Source organism: Stegastes partitus, unplaced genomic scaffold (assembly GCF_000690725.1).
Source record: "Stegastes partitus isolate 25-593 unplaced genomic scaffold, Stegastes_partitus-1.0.2 Scaffold420, whole genome shotgun sequence".
Taxonomy (NCBI): domain Eukaryota; kingdom Metazoa; phylum Chordata; class Actinopteri; family Pomacentridae; genus Stegastes; species Stegastes partitus.
In genome coordinates, this window is record NW_007578151.1 from 158,488 (window position 1) to 183,770 (window position 25,283).

Consider the following 25,283-nt stretch of genomic DNA (forward strand, 5'->3'; position numbering starts at 1 on the left):
TTCTCCTCACTATCTGACATTAAATCAATCTAAACTTTTCCTGTTTTTAGGTCAGTTAGGATTACCAAAATTATTTCTATTTAGTAAACGCCAAAATCATGAGTGAGAGATTTTTTTTTAGATTTTTTTTTTCTTACTTTCTTCAAAGTCAGAAGTTTGCATACACTTCCTTAGTATTTGGTAGCATTGCCTTTAAACTGTATGACTTGAGTCAAACGTTTTGGGTTTCCTTCCACAAGCTTCTCACAATAGTTTGCTGGAATTCTGGCCCATTCCTCCTGAGAGAACTGGTGTAACTAAATCAGGTTTGTAAGCTGCCTTGTTCCACACGCCTTTTCAGCTCATTTGGAAGACCCATTTGTGCCCAAGCTTTAACTTCCTGGCTGATGTCTTGAGATGTTGCTTCAATATTTCCACATAATGTTCTTTCCTCATGATGCCGTCTATTTTGTGAAGTGCATCAGTCCCTCCTGCAGCCAAACACCCCCACAACATGATGCCGCCACCCCTGTACTTCACAGTTGGGATGTGTCTTCAGACTTGCAAGCTTCCCCCTTTTTCCTCCAAATGTAACGATGGTCATTAAGGCCAAACAGTTCAATTTTAGTTTCATCATGCCACAGGACATGTCTCCAAAATTTAAGGTCTTTGTCCATGTGCACATCTGCAGACAGTAATCGGAATTCTTTATGTTGCTTTTGGAATAATGGCTTCTTCCTCTCTGAGTATCCTTTCAGCCCATGTCAGTACAGGACTCATTTCACTGTGGATAATGACTCTCTCTTACCAGCTTCAGCAGCATCTTCACAAGGTCTATAGCTTTTGTTCTGGGGTTGATACACACATTTTGCACCAAAATTCATTCATCTCTGGGACACAGAACCCATCTCTTTCCTGAGTGGTCTGCGAATAATTGTTTGAACAGATTAAAGTGGAGCCTTCAGGCATCTGGAAATTGTACCCAAGGATGAACCGGACTTGTGGGGGTCCACAATGTCTTGGCTGATTTCTTTAGAATTTCCCACATTGTCACAAAAGGAAGCAGTGCGTTCGAGGTGTGCCTTAGGTGTGTGTGCTAAAGGTGTCCCTCATATTCACTCAAATGTGGTCAATTAACCTATCAAAAGCTTCCAAAGCCATGACATCATCAACTGGGATAGTTTGAAGGCATAGTAAATAAAGTGTATGTGAACTTCTGACTTTGAAGAAAGTAATAAAACGTTCTCTAAAAAAAATCTCTCTCTTATTATTCTGGCATTTAGCAAATAGAAATAATTTTGGTAATCCTAGCTGACCTAAAACAGGAAAATTTTAGTCTGATTTAATGTCAGAGAGTGACAAAAAAAAGTTACATGTATTTTATATAGTGTGTGTAAATTTCTGGTTTCAACTGTATATATCCACACCTCAACTTGAAAATGAAATGAAATAAAATTGCAAAACTATAAATCAAATTGTCAAATAGAACAAAAAATGAATCATACATTTATTGGAGGTATACAAACAAAAATCAGATGGATCGATCTTCAGCTGATTGGTCCTGCGCTTGCCCCCCTCGGTGACGTCATCACCAAGCGACGGTCTTCGGTTTGTTTCGGCTGCTGAGCTAACAGCTGCACCGAATGTGTTTTGGTTTTGCTTTTGCCTCCCATGTGTCCTCGTCATGAGGTAAGAAACACAACAGCGGCTCTCTAACCGTGTCCGCTCGTCAGTCGCTGCCGCGTCGCATGAAGCCGCAGCTCTCAGTAAAGCTGCTTTAGCCTGTTAGCTTAACAACTAGCTCCATCCCAAGATCAGCACCTAATGTATGCGGAATGCGCAACCATTGCGGATGTGGTGCAGAAAAAAATGCGCATCGATGCGACATAACACAGAAGGCGACATAACACAGAAGGCAACATCACTGAGAAAAGCTAACGTAGCTGTTGTGATATTTCACATAGCTGTAAGCAGTGTTTTGTTGTGTTGTATTTCAGCTCTGAAGGCGATTTTCTGCCTGGATGATGCACCTCAGTGCAACACAAATGGACGTTTAGGTGTCAGCCTGCTCCAGCTGTTTCACACAGCATGTATATGTTTTCTGTAACATATCAGTGCAAATTAAAATGATAGAAATGGATTCAACTGGCTGGAGCTAGCCATTAAAGTCTCCTGAATCCATCCTCAAGTCAGACAATCTTATTTTTATCTCCCTCTCTCTCTCTCAGCTGCAACAATGACCATTTTAAGAATAGTGTTGAAAAACAGTATTTAAGGCTGCTTTTAGCTTTATTTTTACTGAAGAAAATCACCCTACAGTGTGTGCTGTAACCCAAGCAGCTTCATAAGTATGTGATGCAGCACACTGAAGAGTTGTAATGTCTTTAGCAGTAGGTTCAGTTCTGCTTTGTTAATGGGGCAGAAGCTGTCAGCATCAGAATTGGCCCGCCAGTCAGTTCAGGTCTGATCCATGACTGAGTACTACGAGGAGGGGGGGCTGCTGTACGAGCAATCACCTCCCATGCACATCAAAGTGGAGTCTCCGGAGGGACCCTTTGGAGGGGGAGCCTCAGAGAACGGCTTCCCCAGGGAGGATGAGGACTCGGACGGCAGCTGTGACCAGAGCAGTGGACTGCCTGGGGGACTGCCCTTCAACGTGGTAGTGGTGCATCCCAACATCATGGCACCCGGCATGTCCTCAGACGACCTGCTGTCCATCGAACAAAGTAAGAATGAGTGAGATTTTGACCGTTATGGGAAACAGGATGCTGCATGTAACGCAGTCACGACAAACTTGTAGCATCTTGTGTAACAAGTAGGAAACATGAAATAAACTTGAGAAAAAATTTCCTCTGAATGCTTCATTGTTTGCCAAGAATATCTGAATACGTTCTGGCTTGGCATACTTAAAATAGCCTCGTACCTCATTCCTGACATTTATCAAACAAGTGATTGGATTATGCTGCAGGTATTGAGTCTTACTTGCTGCTCACTTGCCACCAGAAATAACATGCACAGCAATCTAAACCTAGACTCATTTATATCCTTACAACAATTGAGGCTCATTTTACTGGAAGCCCCTCTTGTTTTAATCGACTCAGTGTTTTTAAAACTTCAATGCCCTAGTTAATGTGTATTATTTTAATACACGTACCTTTTTAATGTTTATCTTAAAAATGTATTGTCATTGTTACCCAAATTTCTTATTTGTGTGCTGACATCCTCTTTTTTTTTTTCTTTCCTTTCTGGGCTTCATTGTAAATGAGGCCTCCATACCTCAGTTTACTCCGACGTTAAATAAAGGTTGAATTAAAAATAAGATTGATAAAGTGCATTTTTCTTCCTCGCACAGTATATTTAGCTGTTTCTTGTCTCCTTTCACTCCGCAGACAGAGCTATGTCAGCTGCACTGGCTGCTGGTGGTGCAGGAAAAAGAAAGAGTCGATTCAGTGGAGCAGAGCTGGAAGTTCTGGTGTCAGAAGTCACCCGGTGTGAAGGAGAGCTCTTCGGTCCTGCTGGGAGGCTCCGGCGACGGGAGAGAGAGCGCATCTGGGCGGGAATCCTAGAGCGAGTCAACGCTGTGTCCAGAGTCCCACGCACACTGCGGGAGGTGAAGAAACGCTGGGACGACTTAAAAAGGCGCAACGGAGGCAGGCTGGCTGATGCTCGCCACCGCAGCTGTTACCTGCCCTCCAGCAGAGGAGCCTCAATGCTTGGACGCCCTTCTCAGCCAAGCCCCAGGCTTCAGCAAGCGAGGCAGAAACAAAGCACCAGGCCAAAGCCCAGTTTCACATGCTTTCCTGACTCTGATACAGGTAAAAATAGTTGCCTCAGCTGCTTTTCTTTGTACATTCTATAAATGCAGCTAGAAGGTCAAGGGTTCAAGCCCCAGCATCACCAAGCTACCAATGCTGGGTCTCTGAGCAAGGCCCTTAACCCTGTCTGCTCCAGGGCCGCCTTAGTGTGACTGACCCTGCGCTCCCTCAGCGTCTTGGGATATGCAAAAAGAGAATCTCTTTTAGCTGGATCAACAGAATGTATATAAAATAAAAAAATATCTGTAGTCTTTGTGTCTACTTTTTTTGCAGGTGTAGGAGTGGATGGATCGGAGAGAGATGGTCTGGAGAAAGATGAGGACAATCCTGAGCGGGAGAGAGACATGGGGGAACCTGAGTGTGAAGCAGTCGAGAACAGCATGGAGGACAAACTGGGATTAGGACTCGGTTTAGGAATAGGACCGCCTCCTCCATCAGAGCGATGGCTGCCTCCCTCCCCTCTCTACAGTGCTCCTTTTCTCAACGGCAGCCCTCAGCCCAGCAGTCCTCAGCCATCACTTGGAGCACAGCAGGGTCCTCTTGAAGCCCCTCCACACAGCTCCTGGCTGGAGGATGAGCTGCGAGGGTTAGGGGAAGCTGCAATTCAGCTGGGAAATCGGGTTGAAAAGAGTCTACGGGAGTTCGGAGAAGGTTTCCGACAGGACATGAGAACACTTGTCGCCTCACAAGAGGCATTAGCAGTCAGTCTACAACAAAACAATGTCCTCTTGCAAAGGCTGTTAGGAGTGCTTGAGGCCCAACAACAACCGCAGCCGCAGCAACAACGCATGCAACAAGTGCACCAATCACAAACATCTCAACAGCACTTACAGCCCCAGCCTGCTCAGCAGCAGCTGCAACACATAGAGCCACAGCCACAGCGGATCGAGACGCCTCAGCAGGCGCAGCTAAAACAACAGCAGTCACATGTTGTACAGCAACAGTCACAGCAGCACCAAACACAAATACAACAGCAACCGCAGGCCACCCAGCACTCGAATAATAGCAGTGTACCTGCAAAATCATCTCCAGACATACACAGCACTTTTCCCTCTGATCCACCTACAGACACAAATGGAAGTGTGCAGAGGCCACGGCGAGGACGAGCTGTCGACCACAGGCGCAGAAGACGACGCTGAGGAGAATGTATTTAAAAACTCAAACTGTATATCCTGCATATTTGATGTTTCAAAATGTGACAGACAAAAATGATGCTTTTTTTCTACTGACAGTATTTCTGTAAAAAATAAATAAATAGTTTTTTTGGAGTTTTACGTCCCACTCCAAATTAGTAATCCATCTGGCACTTTGGCTTGTACTCAGAAAGGACTGAAGTGGATAAGAAAATTAGAAATGTGAGATCATAGGGTGGCCTTAACATTAGCTTGGTTCCTCAGACATGCGTACATACTCTTGTGCTTAAAGACTCTCGGAAAAACAGTTGTTCTGTGCAGTGACAGCTTCACTCATGAGACTTTCAATACTCAGAAAAGTGATATACTGTAGGTGCTGATGTTCAATATGCATGTCTCTGTACATGATTTGCAGCAGAGCTGCAAAGCTCAATGATGTTCTCACTAGTTCAGTACTGACTCACTGCTCCTGATACAATAACTACATTGCCATAAAGTACTTGTAATCTGCAGTTATTACCATATATTGTAGTTATACTGATGTTGTAATTACCTGCTAATGTCTGCTTGTGCTTTTTTAACAGTTTCATGGTAAGTACTTTTCCAACTTTTGGTTGGACAAAAAAGTTAGACTGTGTTCTGTTAAATGCGTTTTGAGACAAAAATATTATATTTTAAAGAATTGAGAATTTTTGGAGATATGAAAAACAAACAAAAAAAAACCCTCCTGGCATAAACATCACAGTATGCTACTTCAATTCATATGTTTATGGTGGAATTTCTAAGCATACATAGGTATGTAGGGGCTATTTATGATAATCTTGCATGTGGTATCATGGATGTGTTTGTAAATAGTTGCAAAGAAACAGCATATGGCCATCATAACGTAGTTTTGCACAAGCTATATTTTGTAGATAGCTACTGTTCTGATGAAATGTAACTAAACTTAATAAAACACAGACATGGACTGCAAATGAAATCAGCGCATCACTTGTGGATTTGTCACTGTTGTCTAAAGACAATGTGTTATTGATGGTTGTGTTGGAACGTTTATTTATGTTGAAGTAAGTTGAGATCAAAGTATTTGGTGTGCAGAAGCAGCAAAATCACAGCAGTAGTAAAAGGGGAAATGTACACATTGTTGGAGACGTTGACAGTGAATTTTAAGTATTTCCCGTTTGGGTTTTTTTGGGAGATTTTTTCAAACCGAAAATGTCATGTCCAAAATTATTCATACCCCATTTTTTTTTGACGGTCTCCAGGTCTTCGAGGTATTTAGTTCCTTCCACAGCTGTTGTGTGACTGCCTTTGAGAAGTGGAGTCCTCCTTGTTCTGCGTCCATGGAGACCGCCGTGTTCAGTGTCTGCTGGAGTGTTGAGAAGGTGGTACAAGAACTGTTCAGATTCATCAGGAGCGACTGGGGAGGGTTGGGTGGTCTTACTTACTTACAGCCAGAAGAAACCTATTGATTACATTTTTTTTTTTTTAAATCACTACAGATCAAAGTGTGTACTGGGTTTTCACAAAAATGTGAAAGAAAATTTGAATAAAATAAAACAAATTAAAAAAAACACATTTTCATAAAAATATTTTAAAAAGAAAGAAAGACAGTTATGAAGAGCATGAATAATTTTGGAAATGGCGTTTTTGATTTAAAAAAAATGTAAAACAAATAAACTAATTACTTAATTAAAACATAGAATTTTTTATGTATGTTAATATCTTTAACACAGTGCCTTTTGTCACTTCTGAATGTCATTTCCAGTTAGAAAAAAAATTAAAAAAAAAAATCTATTGGTCAAATAATAGTTCACTACAAATCAAAACCTATCCTGGATTTTCACAAAAATGTGAAATTTCCAACAGTTACAGGGGATATGGATATTTTTGGACATGGCATTTTAGAAAACGTAAATAAACCAACCGAAGTAATTAATTAATACATTAATTAAAACATAATACTAATTTAAATGTAACAACAATGTGTTTACCAGTGTGTCTTTTGTCATTGGTAATGTCATTTCCAGTCCATATATGTATATATACAAATCGAAATGTGTCACAGTTAGTGTGAATAATTTTGGAAATGGCGTTTTTGATAAATGGTGAGCAAACAAATAAAAAAACAAACTAACAAATAAAAATACAGAAATAATTTACATGTATCATTAACGTCTCTAATTCAATGTTTTTGTCACTTTTTCTGCCATTGCAAGCCACAAAATAACCGTCTTGGTTAAAAAAAAATAAATAAATAAAAATTACGAAAATAAAAATCTGCCGTCGGTATGAATGGTTTTGTGCTGAGCTGTGTGATTCCACACTTTAAAACGTGAAACCATGAACAACATCTGGTTGTCAGTAGTAACCGTCTTATTGTGAAAGTCTCCACCAGAAGCCTCGGTGCTGGCTGTGTGTCTGGACAGAGGGGGTACATGGGTGAAACATGGCCGCCGTAGACCCATCGAAGTCTCCGAAACGACAGAAAACCCCTGCGGAGGAGGTGGAAACATCTGGGGAGAGGACGGAGGCGGCGGGGACGGGCTGCAGCTCCGGGCAGAGGGATGAAACGGCAGGTAACGAAGCCGTGGAGAGCCCCGGCGCGGAGCAGGCAGCCCGTGTTGGCAGCGACGGCGGCTGCACTGCCAGCCATTCTGAGGTGAGTGTCGAGTCCGGTGCTGGAGTCGACACAACGACATGCATTTCACCGGAGGACCTAACGGCGCCTGAAAAGATGGCCGAGGCTCCGGGCGGAGAGCAGAAGGATTTCGACTGGTCAGAAACTGAAGACGACGACGACGAGGAGCAGCAGACACACACGGAGGGAGATGATAAGTGCGGTATGCTAACATTGTTGATGTATTTTACTGTTAGCTTTAGCCTCCAGGCTAACCTGAGCTCTCACTTCACTCACAACATGCCAAAACCGAGCTGTACCCCTGCGCCGTGGATTCTTATGGGAAACTTATGTTGCATAGCTGTGTTAGTTGCATGCAGTTTAACAGAGTGGGCTTGTTTACTGTTAGTTTGTCATTACTGTGAGGTGCTTTTCTCTCTTCCAGACCTTAATAATGCCACTGAGAGTGCAAAAGATGTGCAGCATGTGGATGATAACATCACCACAGAGGTGGAGAAAAACTCACAGAGTGCACCGGCCCAGGATGTGGCGACGGCAGGTGACAGGATGGAGGACGCGGTCGACGACGACGAGGACCGGGGGGAGGATTCGACTGTTAAACAGAAAAAGTGCCGTTTGGTGTGCAAGGAGTGTGGGAAGAGGTTCGACCGCCGCGAGACCTTCAACCTCCACCGCCACTTCCATGCTCACGAGGACGAGCTCATGCCCCTCACCTGTAAAGAATGCGGCCTTACCTTTCAGCACCGCAGCAGCCTCATTAAACACAGAAACGAACATAAAGAGAAAGAGGAGCAGCTTGTCACCCCGAAGAAGGAGGTGCAAGCGAAGGAGGAGGGGAGTTTTGAATGTGCAGAATGCCAGAAGATCTTCGCCACGGCCGACAAGCTGAGGGACCACAGCTGCAGCAATACAGTAGAAAAGCCTTACCACTGCCCCCTGTGCCGCCAAGAGTTCCAGTTCAAGGTGTCCGTCACTAAGCACATGATGATGCATTCCCTGGAGAGCCACTACACATGCCAAGAGTGCAACCAAACGGTCCCAAACGCAGTGGCCCTGCGCATCCACCAGAGATGTCACAACGCCCTCAAGCCCTACGAGTGCCCCGAGTGTGGGATGGTTTTCAAACACTACTCCGTCATGGAGGACCACCGGCGCCGGCACACTGACAACAGCCGCTCTCACCTGTGCAACATTTGCGGTAAGACTTTCAAATACAGCAGCCTCCTCCATCAGCATCAGTATCTGCACACGGGCCAGAAGCCCTTCCGCTGCCCCGAATGTGGCAAACAATTTGCTTTTGCCCAGAACATGAAGGCGCACTGCCGCCAGCACAGACTGCGTGAAACCATCAGCGAGCAGCCCAGCAAACAGCCCCCTGTGCCGGTGCAGGAGGCAGTTAAAGGGCCGGGAAAAGAGAACACGAATCAGAGCGAGGAACCAAAACGCACATTCAACTGCCCTCTGTGTCCCCAGACGTACTGTGTGCCAGCTAATCTCAGAGCCCACATGCTTATTCATGAGGCCGAGTATGAGAAGCTGGAAAGGACGCCTCGACCCCCGAAGGAGATTAACAAGTATTGGGAAAAAGGGCACACCTGTCCGCACTGTCCGAGTGTCTATCGCGATGAGTCCAGTTTAAATGTACATCTGTTAAGTGTCCACAAGTCAGTTGCACAGTATTTAGAAAAAATGGCGGCAGCACCCCCTAAAAAACAGTTAGCTCCATTAAGCAGTGAAAATATGCAGGGGAAATGGAAGAGTGAAAACATTAGTGTCAAATCGTACAAGTGTTCAGAGTGTGGGAAAACTTTCCGCCATCGCTCAGTGTTAGAGTTGCATATGCGCATACATTCCAAGGACAAGCCTTACCAGTGCAAAGTGTGCAACAAGGGCTTCAGATTCAGTAGCTACTTACAACAACATCTCATCATCCATACAGGCAAGAAGCCATACAAATGCCCAGACTGTGGGAAGGACTTTGCTTTCCTGCAGAACATGAGAACACATCAAAAGCTGCATCAGGAAAAACCGTTCCGCTGCACCAGCTGCCGCAAAGGCTACAGCGATGAGACCCAACTGCAGCACCATATGTTATCGCATAACGGTGACAAGCCTCACAAGTGTGACTTGTGTGACAAGAGCTTCGGATTAGCATATCTGCTCCGTGATCACATGAACACGCACACAGGAGAGAGGCCTCATCGCTGTGATGAGTGTCATAAAACCTTCTCGTGGTTCAGCAGCCTGCTCGTGCACCAGAAAATCCACGCTCGCAAGCGGCAGGGTTTCAGCCCGTACAACTCTCTCCCGGTCGGTGCTCGGATGAGAGGCAGGGGGAGCAGGGGGAGGAGAGGGGGGAGGCTCGTGTGGGGCTGGTCTAGACCTTTAGCAGGCTCAGGGATGGTTAACCCTCAGCAGCCTCCGTATCCAGTTTCTGCTCTGAGAGATGTTGAGTTGCACAGCAGAGCAGTGCAGCCGCCGTCTTCCCTGCTCTCATCTCGCTTGGATTTGCAAAGCAGGCCGTCGAAGGAGCCGTGGCTGTCTGATCTGCACCCCCAGCCGGTGCAGTGGAAGGTGGACGGCGGAGAAGTGATGCCCGTCCCATCGTCCGTAGCTCCACAGCAGTTTGACAGCCAAGCAGGGCTTCAGCAGCACCTTCAGAGAAGCTCAGGCTGGGCAGATATCCCTTTGATAACTCAGTCAGGCCCCACATTGGTTCAGAGTTTAGACTCGCCACACATGAAAGAGAGCACATCTTCTGTTATCAGCTCTCACGCCGTATCTGTGCCAAAAAAATCCAGCCCATCAGCAGTGAGCGAGATGGCACAGCACAGGCAGCACAAGACTGTTACTTGGAGTAGCACACCCACATCCACAGTGCTGGCGTCCACAAGCGCTGTGCATGATTTCTCTGTTCCCTCCTCCTACATTGACGGGGCCGCTCTGTGGAGCATCAGGCCTGCTCTGCTGGCAAATTCACAGAGCTCTTCAAATAAGCTTGGTCAAGAGCTTCAGCTGCCACGATGGCCAGTTACCCCCGTGTCATCCCAAAAGGAGCCGTCCACACCTCCTAAGAAGGAGGACAGAGTGTGGGACATGAGCAATCCTCAAGGAATACCGTCGACTGTTAGCCAGCCAGAGAAGCCATGGAACGGCTGTGAGCCACAAAAGCCGTGGGCTTCCGGCTCAGCGGGTGCATCCACCTCAGCTCAAATAGACCAAAGCAGTGCTATGCCAATTTCAACTCCTGTTTCTCATGGGGTCGGTAGCACCTTGTGGGAAATACAAACACCACCAGGAATTCCAAAGACTATAAACTCCACTGAGAAATTAGTAAACAGTCAAGATTTTCAGCTGAAACAGAAGCAGGTGTCATCTGGCTGGGCCAGCGTGCAAACAGCAACACAGAAGGTTCCCATTTCCATTCAATACGAGCCTCATCGCTTCGGACAGGGGATCGGCACACCAGTATGGGGCTTCCAAAGTAACCCTGTGGGTCCTCAAACACTGCTCACTGGGCAACTTAAACCAGGCAATGGACAGGAGCTGCAGCAGCAACCAATGGTAACGGGGACTCAAATAATCATAAATCAGCCATCTCCTTTTTTCTCACCTCCACTTGCTCCGCTCCCTCCTCTTGCTTTGCCTGGCACTCACCCTCTTCACTCTGTCGCAGTTGGTGCACTTCCAAGACCTCCTCACCCAAATATATTTTTCACACCACAGGCAGTCATGAGCGAGAGGCCACACATGACACAGACCCTTCCCCTACCTCAACTTGCTCCTCGGACAGAACCTCACAAACTCGGATCCCGTTTGCCTTTTGCCCAAGAACGGCTTCTCCAATGCATGATATGCGGGTGCTCTCTTCCCCGAGAGCTGGATCTACAAATGCATTACTTGCAACATGCACAAGGAGAGATTTGACATTTCTATACTAGCAACAAGACTTAGTTATGTTTTTATAATTTTGATCCGGTGTAACCTCATTTATTTGATATGCAGTTGTGCGGTTTGACCCAGTTGAGTGAATGGACGGGCATTAAACACAAAAAGAGAAAGGTGAAACTTCATTTAGTTTGCACACTTGATGCACATTTGATTTGAAGTCTTTCAGCCCCAAATTAGATTGCACAGAGTGTGTTTACACGTAGAGAGTGTGTACATGTGCCATTAAATTGGTTTCACAATCTTTTTAAATGCATTTAAGTTTTCCAAATACTTCTCGGGGTGCAGATAAATGAGGTTCACCGATCTACAGTTCATTTTTTGCCAATGACATTTAGATTTAGATAATATTAGTACTTTTATAGTTCCGTTCATATGTCCTGAACCATTTGTACTGTGTGTCTTCATGTACAGTATACTGTGTGCCTTTTATGAGTACAGTCTGCATGTCTGCTGTCTTGGTATTCTAGGCCTAGTTTGTGCTTAAGGTAGACTCAACAATGTGACCTCACTCCCAAAATGCAGAGCAATTCTTTCAGAGATACTGTCAAGAAATGTGCGACATTGCTTTTGGAGAGGTGACGGGGGTTGTTGTGCTCGCAGGTTACATTCGTCAGAACATACAAGGAAAAGCTGTATGCGTACAGTAGAATCCTGGCTGGGTCCAGATATCTCATAAGTAAAGTTGTTATCATGATAATTTGGTCAAAGCAAAAGTGTCTGTCAACAGAAATAACATGTAAAGGTCATTTCACAGTAAGAGTCTTCTGTAAGTGTAGCTTTTGGGTGATTATTAGGACAAGAAGATTTGGCGCTCTTACACAGTTTCTGATGACACTGTTGTCAAATAGTTTGTGATAAACTTGGAGTTATGTGATGTTTTGTCATTAATATTTTTACGATGGCAAGACAACCATGAAAATAATGATTAGAATCAAATGCTTTACTCCAATTGGTTCAGTCAAATTCAGCATATCTTCACTGATGTGTCATAACTGATGCACTTGATAATTAGATTTTAAACCATTTCTGGTTTCTCGTACATAGTATCTACTGTAAACTGAGTACCACGTAATGTGCATCTCTTACCAGAATGATTATTTCAGATTGGAATGTACCCATATTTATAAAGTTCCACTTTTGAGTACTTAAATGTATTTTTGTGAATAATGAATGATTTCATTCCGTAACTGTAGATTTAGCAGAGTACACAAACTCATCTCCTCCGTTATGAAAAATGGGCATTTGATTAGCTTTGGTGGCCCAAAAACTGACTGAAAATCTTCATTACTACTGTAAAATAAACACCCCGTTCATTTGTAAGAAAAAAAGAAGAATTAAAAAAAGAAAAAAAAAAAACAAAAACATGTTCCTGTGCATTTTAACATTCACCGATTCAAAAACGTGCCCTTCTACCTCTATCCACTGTTTTAGCATGGAAGATTTTTCCCATGATGTCTACATATTGGATTAAATAAAACCTGCCTTTGATTATACTATGGTGTGGTGCCATACTTTACAAACAACCTTATGGACAAAGTTAGTAAAATAAATAACATGGGAGCAATCAAGTAACTTTTTTATTTATTTTTTTTTAAACTTGGGTAATTTTAAATTTCAAATATTACTTGGAAATTATTAAATGTGTGCGAGTATTACCTGGAAGATTTTATTTTTTATTTTTTTAAAGATAAGCAGTAACTTACTGTTGGTTGTTGAAGCTAATTTTGAGCCTTTTCATGCACCACTGATAGGTATGTGTCATATTTTCAAAGTTTATATGCTTCAGTAAAAGTGTTCATCAAAGCAATAACTAGTTGTCAGTTACATGCAGTAAAGAAGATTATTTCCCCCCAGGAATTTAGAGGTGGTAAAGTATAAAGTAACAAACACAAACAAAAGAAACCTAACGAGCAGAGACAAAAAATATATTGATATATATATATTACAATACTGTTGGAACATGGAAGAAATAGAAACTGAATTAAAAAAAAAAACTTCAACAATTTCAAAGTGTATAATTCTTTTAAAAATTAATTAAAATTATTTATCATTAGGATATCAAACACAATGACATCGAATAGTCAGAAGATAAATGATGATAATAGCAATAATAATGATAAAAATATAAAAATCTACTGTTTTTATTTTCAGGACAAATGTAGCATCACTGGCCTCACTGGAGGTCAACAGTCTGTTGTGGAAAAAAAAAAAACCGACGAAGAAGAAGAACGTCTCGTGCGATGGAAACAGAACAGACGAAGAAGACACTTCCGTCGACGCAGGGACAGTCACACTGCGCAGGCGTGCGAGAGACAGCTAGCCGTTCCGTGCATCACCAGTCGCTTTAGTAAAACATAAATAAGATGTTGCACCCTTAAGTGGTAACGTGCTAGATTAACATACATGTTATTTTTAATCTATTTTTTACTGTAGTTGAGCTGACTAAGCCGTAGTTAGCAAGACTATTCTAAAACAACGGTGGCGCTGTTAAGCTAACGCGCACTAGCCTGGGTGAGCTAGCACTAGCAAACAGCCACACCAAGATGGACGAATCTGCTCCCGCATCGATCAGAGGAGAGGACGGAGCTGAAAACAAGCCATGCGATGGCGAAACGACCTCTGAAAACAGCATCGGTCCGCGGACTGAAGATACTGCTGATAGTAAGTATCCAGGATTTATCCACAACTTCAACATTAAGGTTGTAACAGAACTACAGCATTAATGTGTTCACGTGGGTTATGCTTCCAGACTAACTTCAACACAAAAATATATTGGCAAAAAAACAGAGTGCGATTTTACGCAGATTGTCAATAACAATTAGCATGAAATTGCTAGTCTCAGCTTTTAGATATTCTTTAGTGTTCATTGATGATCATACATGGCGTCCATGAGGATTTGGCCTGTAAGCGTGTGAATGTGGACCTGAACGATTTGAGAAAATGATCTACTTGTTTTCTTCATAGCAGACATTGCGATTTACTATATAAACTTTTAAGGCTTTCGTTTAGTGAATCTTTATCGCATGGCCACCATGGAATCTGTTTGTGTTCTATATTCTACAGGTGAGAAATAAATGGCCTCAAACATACATTTCCTTTTTTTAAAAATGGCACAGGAAACAAACCTGTCACCTTGTTAAGTTAAATAAATCAAATTTAAAAATTCCAAAAGATGATATTCTAAGCCACCCAAGTGTTGCACATTCTGCAATCAAACTAAACAAATATAATGAATAAACCATGGGTCACATGCCCGCTGTAATGTATTTTAATTTGCAGCCTTTGCATTTACCTAATTGTGCAGTTTCAAATCATGCTTTTAAATTAAAATCAATTACTACTTCAGTTCTAGTGTGAATACATTATCATCATTTTTAGAGCTGCAGTGTTTAATCAGTTATTTGTCAACTGGTAAGTTAATTATCAACAACTTTACTAATCAGTTTGTTGGTTTGTTTATTTTCCAACCAAAAGAAGTCAAAGTTCTCTGGTTCCAGCTTATCAATACTTATTGTGTGGTCTGGCCAAGCTGACACACCATAGACATGAAAAGCTAACCTGCAGATTACAGACATTTCAAATATGTTGTAATAATACATTTTGTCACGTTTGCACAAGATGTAGGTCAAGGAGTGAGCATATTTTTTGCACGAATGAGGCCCAGGGTTCAGTCTGTGGCACATCTAATTCTGACTCACTTGTTTTGTGCTTTGCCATGGTATTTTACTTCATCAGTGTTTACCGTCTAGCATCAACTCATCAAGCTTTGCCTTGAATATCAGACCTGTGTGCACTTTGTTTGATTAGCTTCATTAGCCACTAAAATAGTAAGACTATTTCTAAACAAAACTGACTGGAAAAAACAAATATCTTGATAATATGGCGTGTACTTCATCCAGGCACTTCTGTTGTACGGGAAATGTATATACAGTGCAGCACAAAAAATTCTCCTTCAACATTATATTTACAGTTGGAATAAATAGTTTATAGGTTAATAAAAACTACAATATATCTTTTAAAATTTACGAATAATAGTGATGATAACTCAGGGCTCCAGACCTTTTTTTGAGTGTGCAACTTAAAATTTCAAGTGGTCGCATTGGTGCGAGTGCATGATGATCATGAAGCTGTGTTAGTGTTGCTATAACTGGCAAAGGCAACAACTGTGTTGACCACAGTGGTGGAAAGTAGAACTTGCTTAACTTTGGTGTACTGTGGTATATGCGCTGAAAAATGTGGTCTTCTCGTGAAAGTGGAGCGCACCTAAATGCGTTCATTAGAGTGGCCTAGTTTACTCTTTTCAAAGTAATTTTTGGTCACACACCGGTCTGAGCACTCTGCAGCTACCAAGCAGCAACTACCGCAGCCTGCAATGTGAGGCAAGTCATATGTTTTGCTTGTGACAAGGTGGGAGGTGTGACCAAATGAGATAGTTAGTCGCACCAACGCTACCAGTGGAAAAAGTTAATCTGGAACCCTGTTACTAATTATCAATTTCTTTGTAATATAACTGTTTGCAGGCAAACATCACCTATATTGATTTTATTTTATGTGGACTAGCCATGTGAACAGTGCACATAAACAGCCAACATGTTTAAGATTTAGAGTTTGGTAGTTGTCAAATAGACTAACATTCTTAACAAGAATGAAACCAGTGAAACTCATTACTTTTGTTTCCCTTGGTATTGCAAAAACATAGAAGTATTTACTGTTTTCAGGGGGGGAAATCCATTTTGTGGCATTTATTTTTGTTGATAGGCAACAAACAATAGCATTGACACTGCATTAGCTTCTGGTACCGCATTGGTGGTTTCTCAATAGCCACTTTAAGGCTGCATCAGAATATCTTTAATGTTGTTTCCCCATCTTCTACTTGCTGGTGTGGCCTCAGCCTAAAGTTGAGCCTGTCTATGACTCAGAACATCTTAAATGATCATGGTTGCTTTTTAAACTAGGGTTTTGATCCAACAAAGCATTTCACTCTTCAGTGCAACAAAATTGCTTTCGGTAGTTCTCTGTTTCGAAGATTTCATGGTTAAAACTGAGTCATAGTCCAGCTTGTTCTTATAAGACCATGGCTTTTTATTTTTTTTAAGCCGTTTTGTACCCCCTTTAAACTTGGGCTGATGTGTGCTAATTAAATGCGACATCAGCATTACATTTGCAGGGAAGAAAATTAGTGTTGTGCTGACACAACCTTGAAATGCAGTACCACAGACTGCTGGTGCTGTGGAAACATTTGCCTGCTTAGAACTCCAACTCATGCAGCTATCCAGTAACCGAATGATGAAACTTTACAGTGGTAATTAGGTTAAGCAGTGTGTAAGCAACTCAGTAACAACGCTCAGCGATTTATGTTTTTATGTGAAATGTAATGTTTCTGTAGTCGGTTTTTATCCGTCTTGTTTGGAAATTCTATTGTTGTGTGACGATACTGTAAACTGGAATTATGTTTAAAATAAAGACCTGGTTTGTACCTGTGTTTTTGTGTTTTGTTTTTTGTTTTTTTTTCCTTTCTTACCTTCTCTGAAAACAGGAGTGGCTTTGACCTCCTATTTTCCCCTTTCTATTTCTAGGGGTTGGGGTTTTCTGCTGTCGGGATTGTGGAGAAGCCTTCAGAGAGGAGGCAGCCTACTTGGAGCATCGACGTCAGCACCCGCAGGAAAACATGTATTTAAACGAACAGTTGGACGGATTACGCGAAGCAGAAAAGGACAATGAAGCACCCCTTCTCTGTACTGTATGTTCACTCTCGTTTGTTGAACTGAGTGAATTCCACTCACATATGAAAGAGACCCATGATCAAATCGCTCAGGAGGAGTCTGGCATTCAGATTAATTCTGGGATAACAAAGCAGCACTCCTACGAATGTCCAGACTGTGGGAAATCTTACGTTGTGATTGGACACTTCCTCAACCATCGGCGCTCACACAGTCAACCCACCAAATCAGTTTTTAATGACCTTGAACATTTGAAAAAGAAGTCCTTTCAGTGCGAGTCTTGTGGGCGGAATTATTCTCGAGCTTCAGCTCTTGATGCCCATCGTCGTTGTCATGAGGAAAAGTTGGTAAAGTCAAAAAACAGGAGCTCAAGAGACGCAACTCAAACTGGAGAGTCAGTGTTAGAAACGAAGCCCAATGAAAATCAGACCGAAGACTATTCGGAAAAACTTTATGAGTGTTCATGTGGCAAATCTTTTTCTGCCCTGATGCGACTTAAAACACATCAGCGATTTAGCCGCAACAGCCAGTGCGCTCCAGAAGAAATGATACCAAAACCAAAGAAGAGCGGCAGTGAGTTTTACTGTAGTGAGTGTAAAAAGGCTTTCAGTGGCCACATTGCCCTCTTTAACCACCAGCGATGGCATGCTAATCACTCAGACAATTGTGCAAAAAGGTTCCCGTGTGAGGAATGTGGAAAAGTATTCATGACTCTGACGTTCTACTACAGACATCAGCGCACTGCTCACAGCGATGAGACGCCAGCAAAGTCGTTTCTTCATCAAGTGTGTCAGCTGCAGAAAAAGGCATTTGAATGTAAAAGTTGTGGGCTCAAGTTTTCCAGGGCTTCTGCACTTCATTCTCATGAGCTCCAACACACAGATGCTTATAAAGAAACAGAGGAGGCGGGTCAGATGCGTTCCTCGCTGCTATCTCAAGACAGAATGTTGGAAAGTGGTATCAAAGAAAACCTGGAGGCTCCTGCAGAGGATAAAGGGCCTCCAGAGAGCTTTCTTCCTGCCAGTATGGCTGAAGAAATCTATGTAAATGACACTGACGAAGACATGGAGAGTTACGAACCTGGAGACTTCGATGTGCAGGTGATCAGCGCGAGTGAATCTGAGGACGAGCCCGTCCAAGACCTGAACCCTGATCTTGAGCTGCTGTGTGAATCAGATCAGGATGTAAGAGATGACGAAGTTTCCCTCGAAAGTCTTCTGGTTTCAAAACCAGAGATGGACCTGAAAATTGTAGAAGTTGACTTTGAGCAAGCCGACGAGCAGTGTGCACTGATAGCGAGCGAAGCCGAGAACGCGACAGCAGAGGAAAGATTCGATTGTCCAGAGTGTTATCGCTGGTTCACTAGTCCCTCATCGCTGCGTGTTCACAGAATGTGGCATGGCGTTCATAGGAGAAGACAACAGCAGAATCAAGGTCAGTCAGTGGCAGCTTACACGTGCGACACATGTGGCCATGAAGCCCGTAGTGTTGTGGAACACTGTAATCACATACAAACCCACAATGATCAAAACCTGAGCAGTGACATATTGGATGAGGCAGAGGGTTTAGAGGGGAAAAATCTGACATGCAAAGAGTGTGGCAAATTTTTCTCTCGTTTATCTGCTTTAGTTTCTCATCAGTTACATCATCCCAAAAGAAAACCGTTTCGGTGCCCAGAATGCATGATGTCTTATTCACATGCAGCTAGCCTCTTTAACCATATGAAAACCTGCTCAGCACAGAAGAAGGAAAATATTTCTGCCAGTAAAAAAGAATACAATCCAAAGAAAACCCTACTAGGCCCAAAGATCTATCATTGCGAACAGTGCGGAAAGGGGTTTTGGTCATTAGGGGCTTACTCCCACCACAAGCAAAGTCAGACAGAGTGTACAGATTTGAGGCTGAGAAAAGGTGTAGGATCTCTGCACTCTGTTAACGGACACCAACGCTCCAGCGCTAAGGTTGCATGTCCGGTGTGTGGCAGAAAGTTTCGCCACAGGGGCATTATGGCGTTGCACATGCGCAAACATGAAAACGGAAATCACAAATGCGAGCTGTGCAACAGGTCATTCCGTCTTTTTTCCAGCCTCCTCAGACACCAGGTGGTGCACAGCGACCAGTTGCTCCCACCACCCATTAAGTCTTTCCAGCATCAGGTCGAGCAGTTGAAAAAGAACACGTATAGCTGTCCTGACTGCGGGAAGCTGTTTTCGCGGGAAAAAGCGCTGCAGTTTCACATGAAAAGCCACGGCTACGAGACGGGGCACTCTCCGTCGTCACCAAGATCCACAGTCGGGCTGGAGGATCTGCAGTGTGCGACATGCCTTGCACATTTCAGCAACAAGGTCTCGTTAAGGGCCCATCAAAAGCTGTGCATTAAAAGAGAGAGTCACGTAGTTGCGAAGACAGAATTGTTAGAAAATAATGATGATCTGAAACTGCACAAAGAAAGTATGGAGGCCAGCACAGAGGAAAGTTCTGACCAGTTCAAGGTGCATGCGGAAATAAAGAATGAAACAGACGATGTGGGCAGCTTAGAAAACCCAAGTACAAGCAATTTGGAATACAATTTTTACAAAAGAATGCATTCTGAGGATGTAGCAAAATCAAATTTGGCCATTTCTGTCGTGTTTAAGAAACCTAAAGACGAGCCAAGTAAAGGGATATTTCACTGTTCAGAATGTGGGAGGCGATTCATGACCAACGCGGCGCTCGGCTCTCACAAACGATGGCACAAAGATAAGAAATGGTCTCGGACCTCGCTGAAAGACGACGATTTGAAACCTGTGAGCCACAAGGCTGACGACGGACCTTTTCACTGCGACAAGTGTGACAAACAGTTTTTCAACCATCGCGTTCTTAAGCGCCACCAGATGTTCAGTCCTCACTGTCACGCCAAAACTGAGCCGGATTCAGACAAAAGTACAGAGAGCAGCAGCGACACATCGGAGCCGTTTGCATGTCCAGAATGCAACAAGACATTTGCAAAGAGTTCACTACTCGTTTCCCACTATGAAAACGAACACAGTGAAATGTTGGACGGTCAGGGAGATGAGCCACTAGAACCGTTAGAACAAATCCCAGGACAGGCCGACGTAAACTGCAGCGGGAAGAAGTCAGTGACACTGAAGCCAAAATCTCACCAGTGTAACCTCTGCTCCATGACTTTTGCAAAAGCAAGAGGTCTGCGGGCTCATAAATGGCAGGCCCACTCGAAGAGCACAAAAGGCAAAAACAAGGTTGATTTGAGTGTAAAAACGGAGCCCGTTGCCTCAAGCAGTGAAGTCAGCAAAAAAGAAGATTCACCAGCTCCAGAAAATGCTCCAGTTATGGTGAAAAATAGCCCTGTTATCAGAGGAAAGAAGAAAATCGGATCAGACCCCCTGCCTGCTTCTTGTCTTGACTGTGGGAAACGGTTCAGTTCTGCAGGTGGCCTCCTCGAGCATAAGAAAGTTTGCCCAGAAGCAACGCAGGGGTCTAAACTGGAGGTCCAAACTCTTGAAGCCGAGGTTCCCCCATCGCTCGGCCGTCTGTCAGAGCAAACAGTTAAATGCCTCTTTAAGTGCGATAAGTGTGGCAAAGCCTTCCAAACAGAGGAGCACTTAGGGAACCACAAGGCCAAGGCGAAGAGCCGGCCTTACTGCTGTGCTCTGTGCTGCCACGGCTTCTGGACCGAGAATCAGCTGCAGCAGCACCTCGCCTGGCACGACGAAGTCCGCTGTCGGCTCCCCAACGAGGTTCGCTACAGGCTCAGCGCCGCCATGACCTCAAAGCTTCTGAGACCCAACCTCCTCACTGCTGACGGCAAAGGGAAGCCTTTTCTGTCTTCAGCCACTGGCCAATCGCAAAGTAGCCATAAGTGCCAACGCTGTGGCAAAGCCTTTCTTTCACCAACTGCGTTACAGAACCACGAAACCGAGCAGTGCACCGGCGGCGACTCGTACCGCTGCTCCGTTTGCCCCCGGACCTTCAGTGAAATCCAAGACCTTATCGATCACCACCAGGAATGTATCAGCGATTACAAAAGACCGAGCGACGCCCCCGCTGCTGCAGTCTCATCGGGAGACACGGATGGCCTTACTTGCCTTGAATGTGGAACTACTTTTTGTCAAGAAACTGATTTGCACCAGCACTATATCGAGCATGCCCGCGGAGCGTGTTAAAGAAACTGTACATAAGCGAAGGAATGACACTGTAGATTGTGGGACTGTTTCTTTTTGAGACTGCCAAATGTGTTAAGCTAGAAAATTCTCTGTTGGACCTTTAATTTTCCCCGAGTATTAACACACTTTCCTTATTTGTTTGTACATATTTTGAGATTCTTTATATTTAAAAAAACAAAAAAAAACAAAAGCAGTTTCTTAGGTTATTTTCCAATTCTCAGGCTTTTCCTTTACACTGGACTAGTATCTGTATAAATGTGAAAGTATAACCGCTTTTATACACTTAGGTTGATGTCAGTGACGTGTAGTTTCGAGCCACCATTTTTGAATGAATGTCAGTTGAACCTTGTTATTACCGTTTAGGGGTTTCGCTGGCTTAAGTGTTGGAATTCATATTTAGATATATCAAAAAAAGATTTAGAAACATGTATGCATGTCTGTCCTCATGCATTTAAAATGTCCCGAGAAATCAAATGTCCTGTCGACACACTACTTATTGCAAACTTTATGAAGACACTGAAGTAAATCTGCATCGCAAATATATATATATAAATACTAATTATGCTGCTGTTATTTTTAACACCTGAGATTGTGCTGAATGAGTTGAACAGAAAGATGAATCATGTAAAATCCAACAATGTGCACTATTTTTGGAAACTGGTTAAAAGAAATGTACGACAAAATTTAACAGTCAAGCTCTTAAACGCCCATGTTGTTTCTTTTCAGTGTTATATTTCTATGTTGTGGAAAGACTATTCATTACTTAAACTAGAATAGTGATTATGTTCTTGTAGGAGAGTTGTTCATAGAAAAAAAAAACTTTACTGTATTAATTTATGAAAATTTTTCCTTTTTTTTCTCTCTTTTTTTTTTGTTTTGTTTTGCTCTAGATGACCAATTTACCATTTGACTACTTGTTTAACTTGCTGTTTCGGAAACAAAGAAGATTAAAGGTGTCTAAGAAGTGGAAAAATAAATTGATTAATTTTTGCGGAATTTATTGGGTTGTGTGATTACTTTAATCAGTTTGTGTGTTTGTGAAATTACCAGTCTGATTTCTGTTCATGTTTGTGCGTTCCGATTCGTCTTGGTTGTTTATTGATGTGCATTTTAACACGTAGCAGTGTATTCCACATAAAAAATACTTTTTCCTACTTTAGATTCACAGCGCGCAATATAGAATATATATATATATATATAAATATGTGTAAAATAAATAAAAAGTTTTTTTTTAATGAATAGACATCCAGCATTTAAACAGGATTGTTGAATGACTTGTTTGCTATGTCATGCTGATTTTAATATTACGGCTCTTTTGTTTTTTGCAGTTGATTATTAATTAACAGGAACTAAATTTTCTAGTTTGACGTATGAACAATTCCAAACATTCCTCAGTTCCAGTTAGTCAAATCTCAAGATTTGTTTTTTTTTTCTGTTCTTATGAAAACGCATATTTTTAGACTGAAGTTGTTGCCTTGGTCCTCAGTCTTAACTCACGCTTTCATGAAAATTTGTAGCTCAAATGTCGATTGAATAATTGAGAAAATAATAGATCAGGTAATAAACATAAGCTGCAAGCTTTTCCAGTTCCAGATATACTCTCCTGCCATTTTATTAGGAATAGTTCATTACTTGTCCTACTTTTACAGAGCTGCTACGTTCTCAGTTTATGTTGGTTTTGAAGTAGTGCGTCGTGGATTTGACTGCATTACATTTGAGTCGACTGGCAACGTGTCCAGGGTGTCCCCTGCCTTCGCCCTAAGTCAGCTGGGATAAGATCCAACCCCCCCGCGACCCTAATGAGGATGAAGCGGTGTATAGATAATGGATGGATGGATGGACATTTGAGTCGTCCTGATACTTTGCCCCCTTGTGAACATTAATCTGAGTTACAAAATATCAGGAATACTTCTAAAAGTGATGCAGTCTAGCACACAACCATAATCCGCTATGACCAAAATAATAAATATGAACATAATTTTTTCAGGCGCCTGCACGACAATGATGCTGTTTCACCTTATTTGACTGAAATGATGTGTTTTGCTATTATTTCTGATCATCTGATAAACAGAAATGCCCTTTATACATGAGTAAATGAAACCTTCATCAGTCCAACTTGTTAAAAACATATATTTTTGTAAGATTTATCCCAATTTGGTGCAAGTTAAAATCTATTTGGGGGATACCAAACATTCCTCTGTGCACAAAAAAACCCTTATAAAACAAAATGATCACCTTTTTGACAAGAAAGAAACGAAACTTCATAAAAGTAGAACTAGTAGCATAGCTGTTGTATGAGGTTGTTAGATTTCCGCCTCATAAAGTTTATATAATTTCAATATTGCGATAGTATTTACTGAAAGAATCCTTAATTTGAAGATTTGCAAAAATATACTGGAGTCCAACCTACAGAGCAGTCGTGCTGCTACCATAATTATTTGACTCCAGACTTAAGAGATTTATCACAGATCGTCTGTATTTTGCGAACATGATCAACAAAGTTAAATGGAATCATTAATACTGTTCAGATCTCTTTTCAATTCGACGGAACAAAAAGTCCCAACTCACCATTTCATCTACTGTTACTAGACATAAACTGGTAGCTTTATATTTCATAAAATAAAGTGTTTGTCACATAGATTGGTTTATTTTACATACTCAAAATTTTGTCCATGAACTGACAAGATTTCCTTTAAAGCGTTTATAAAATTCTTTATTTTTTTTTTTTCTTTTGTAGTCAACATTACATGCGAGGATTGTGGACTGAAGTTTACACACCAGAAGGTCTACGAGAACCACCTGCACCAGCATGCCCTGGAGGACGAGGAGGAAGAGGAAGCTAAGATGGAAGACAGCAGGACTCTTGAAGCAGATGTTGAAGACGGAGATGTGAGTGATGGTGCAAATGACAGGAGTTTGGCACAAGCAGAACCCTCAGAAATGATGCAAGGACTTGCCACGGTGTCCATGAATGATGAACTTCGAAATGTTTACGTTTGCTTGGTCTGTGGGAAGATTTATACATACCTGGTTTCATTCAAAAAACACCAACTTCTGCATGAAGCCCCGTCCTCTGAGGTAAAAAAACAGGCCCCGACTGAGCAGAAATTGAAGAAGTACGAGTGTCCAGACTGTGGGGTGTCGTTCATCAGGCGAACTCGGCTCCTCAACCATCTCAGAGTTCACAGGTCACGTCAGTGGTTTAAACCAAGTTGTGATCAGTGCAACAGAACCTTCTCTTCTATAAAGTCATGGGTCGCCCATGTTGATATGCATAAACAGAACCCGTTTTGGTGTCTAAGTTGCACCCAAGGCTTCAGAGATGAAGCGTCACTCGATAAACACATGCAAAGTCACGGTCCACGGCACAGCAAGAGCTCAGACGTGTCTACACAGCTCGGGAAACACGTCGACACCCACACTGCTGCAAAGGCTTACTGCTGCAAATTCTGCGGGAGGAGATTTTCCCATCACGGGAGATTAACTTTCCACCAAAGAATGCATCTTAAAGGTCTTCATGGCTCCAGCGGTGTGCCTCAGAAGAGTTCGGCCTTACATGGAAAGGGAAAAGAGTTTAAAAAGGAAAGGCAACATGCCACTGAGGAACCAGATGAGGAAAATGTGCAGAGAAGTGAAAGTCAAAGCGAGGATGTTACGTCTGGGGAGCAAGAAAGCTCTGAGGAGTCTGATTGTGGGGAACCGGTGCATCACTTCAGGTTTTCCAAACCACTTGGTCCATCTGATGAGATGAAATCAGACACTGCAGGGTCTCAGACACGACGAGAGCTGGACGAGAGGGAGTCGCAAGAAGCAAACAAGCACAGACAGCACAAGTACTGGGAGTGGGAGTGCATCGAATGCGATATGGGCTTTGATCAAGTGGA

The 25,283-nt window shown here is 42.7% G+C and overlaps 3 protein-coding genes across 3 annotated transcripts; all 3 read left to right on the forward strand.

The window, feature by feature from the left end:
- The first annotated feature begins 2,242 nt into the window (after window positions 1–2,242).
- Window positions 2,243–5,906, forward strand: LOC103360191 (mediator of RNA polymerase II transcription subunit 1.1). Its single transcript, XM_008285870.1, has 3 exons — window positions 2,243–2,705; window positions 3,369–3,794; window positions 4,068–5,906. The coding sequence occupies exons 1-3, from the start codon at window positions 2,450–2,452 to the stop codon at window positions 4,931–4,933; spliced, it is 1,548 nt and encodes a 515-aa protein (XP_008284092.1). The 5' UTR covers window positions 2,243–2,449; the 3' UTR covers window positions 4,934–5,906.
- A 1,471-nt stretch (window positions 5,907–7,377) lies between these two features.
- Window positions 7,378–22,395, forward strand: LOC103360202 (zinc finger protein 208-like). Its single transcript, XM_008285884.1, has 4 exons — window positions 7,378–7,767; window positions 7,990–9,875; window positions 13,988–14,177; window positions 17,093–22,395. The coding sequence occupies exons 1-4, from the start codon at window positions 7,662–7,664 to the stop codon at window positions 21,397–21,399; spliced, it is 6,489 nt and encodes a 2,162-aa protein (XP_008284106.1). The 5' UTR covers window positions 7,378–7,661; the 3' UTR covers window positions 21,400–22,395.
- Window positions 9,954–13,009, forward strand: LOC103360190 (uncharacterized). The gene has a single exon (XM_008285869.1). The coding sequence runs from the start codon at window positions 9,966–9,968 to the stop codon at window positions 11,490–11,492; it is 1,527 nt and encodes a 508-aa protein (XP_008284091.1). The 5' UTR covers window positions 9,954–9,965; the 3' UTR covers window positions 11,493–13,009.
- Window positions 22,396–25,283: the final 2,888 nt, after the last annotated feature.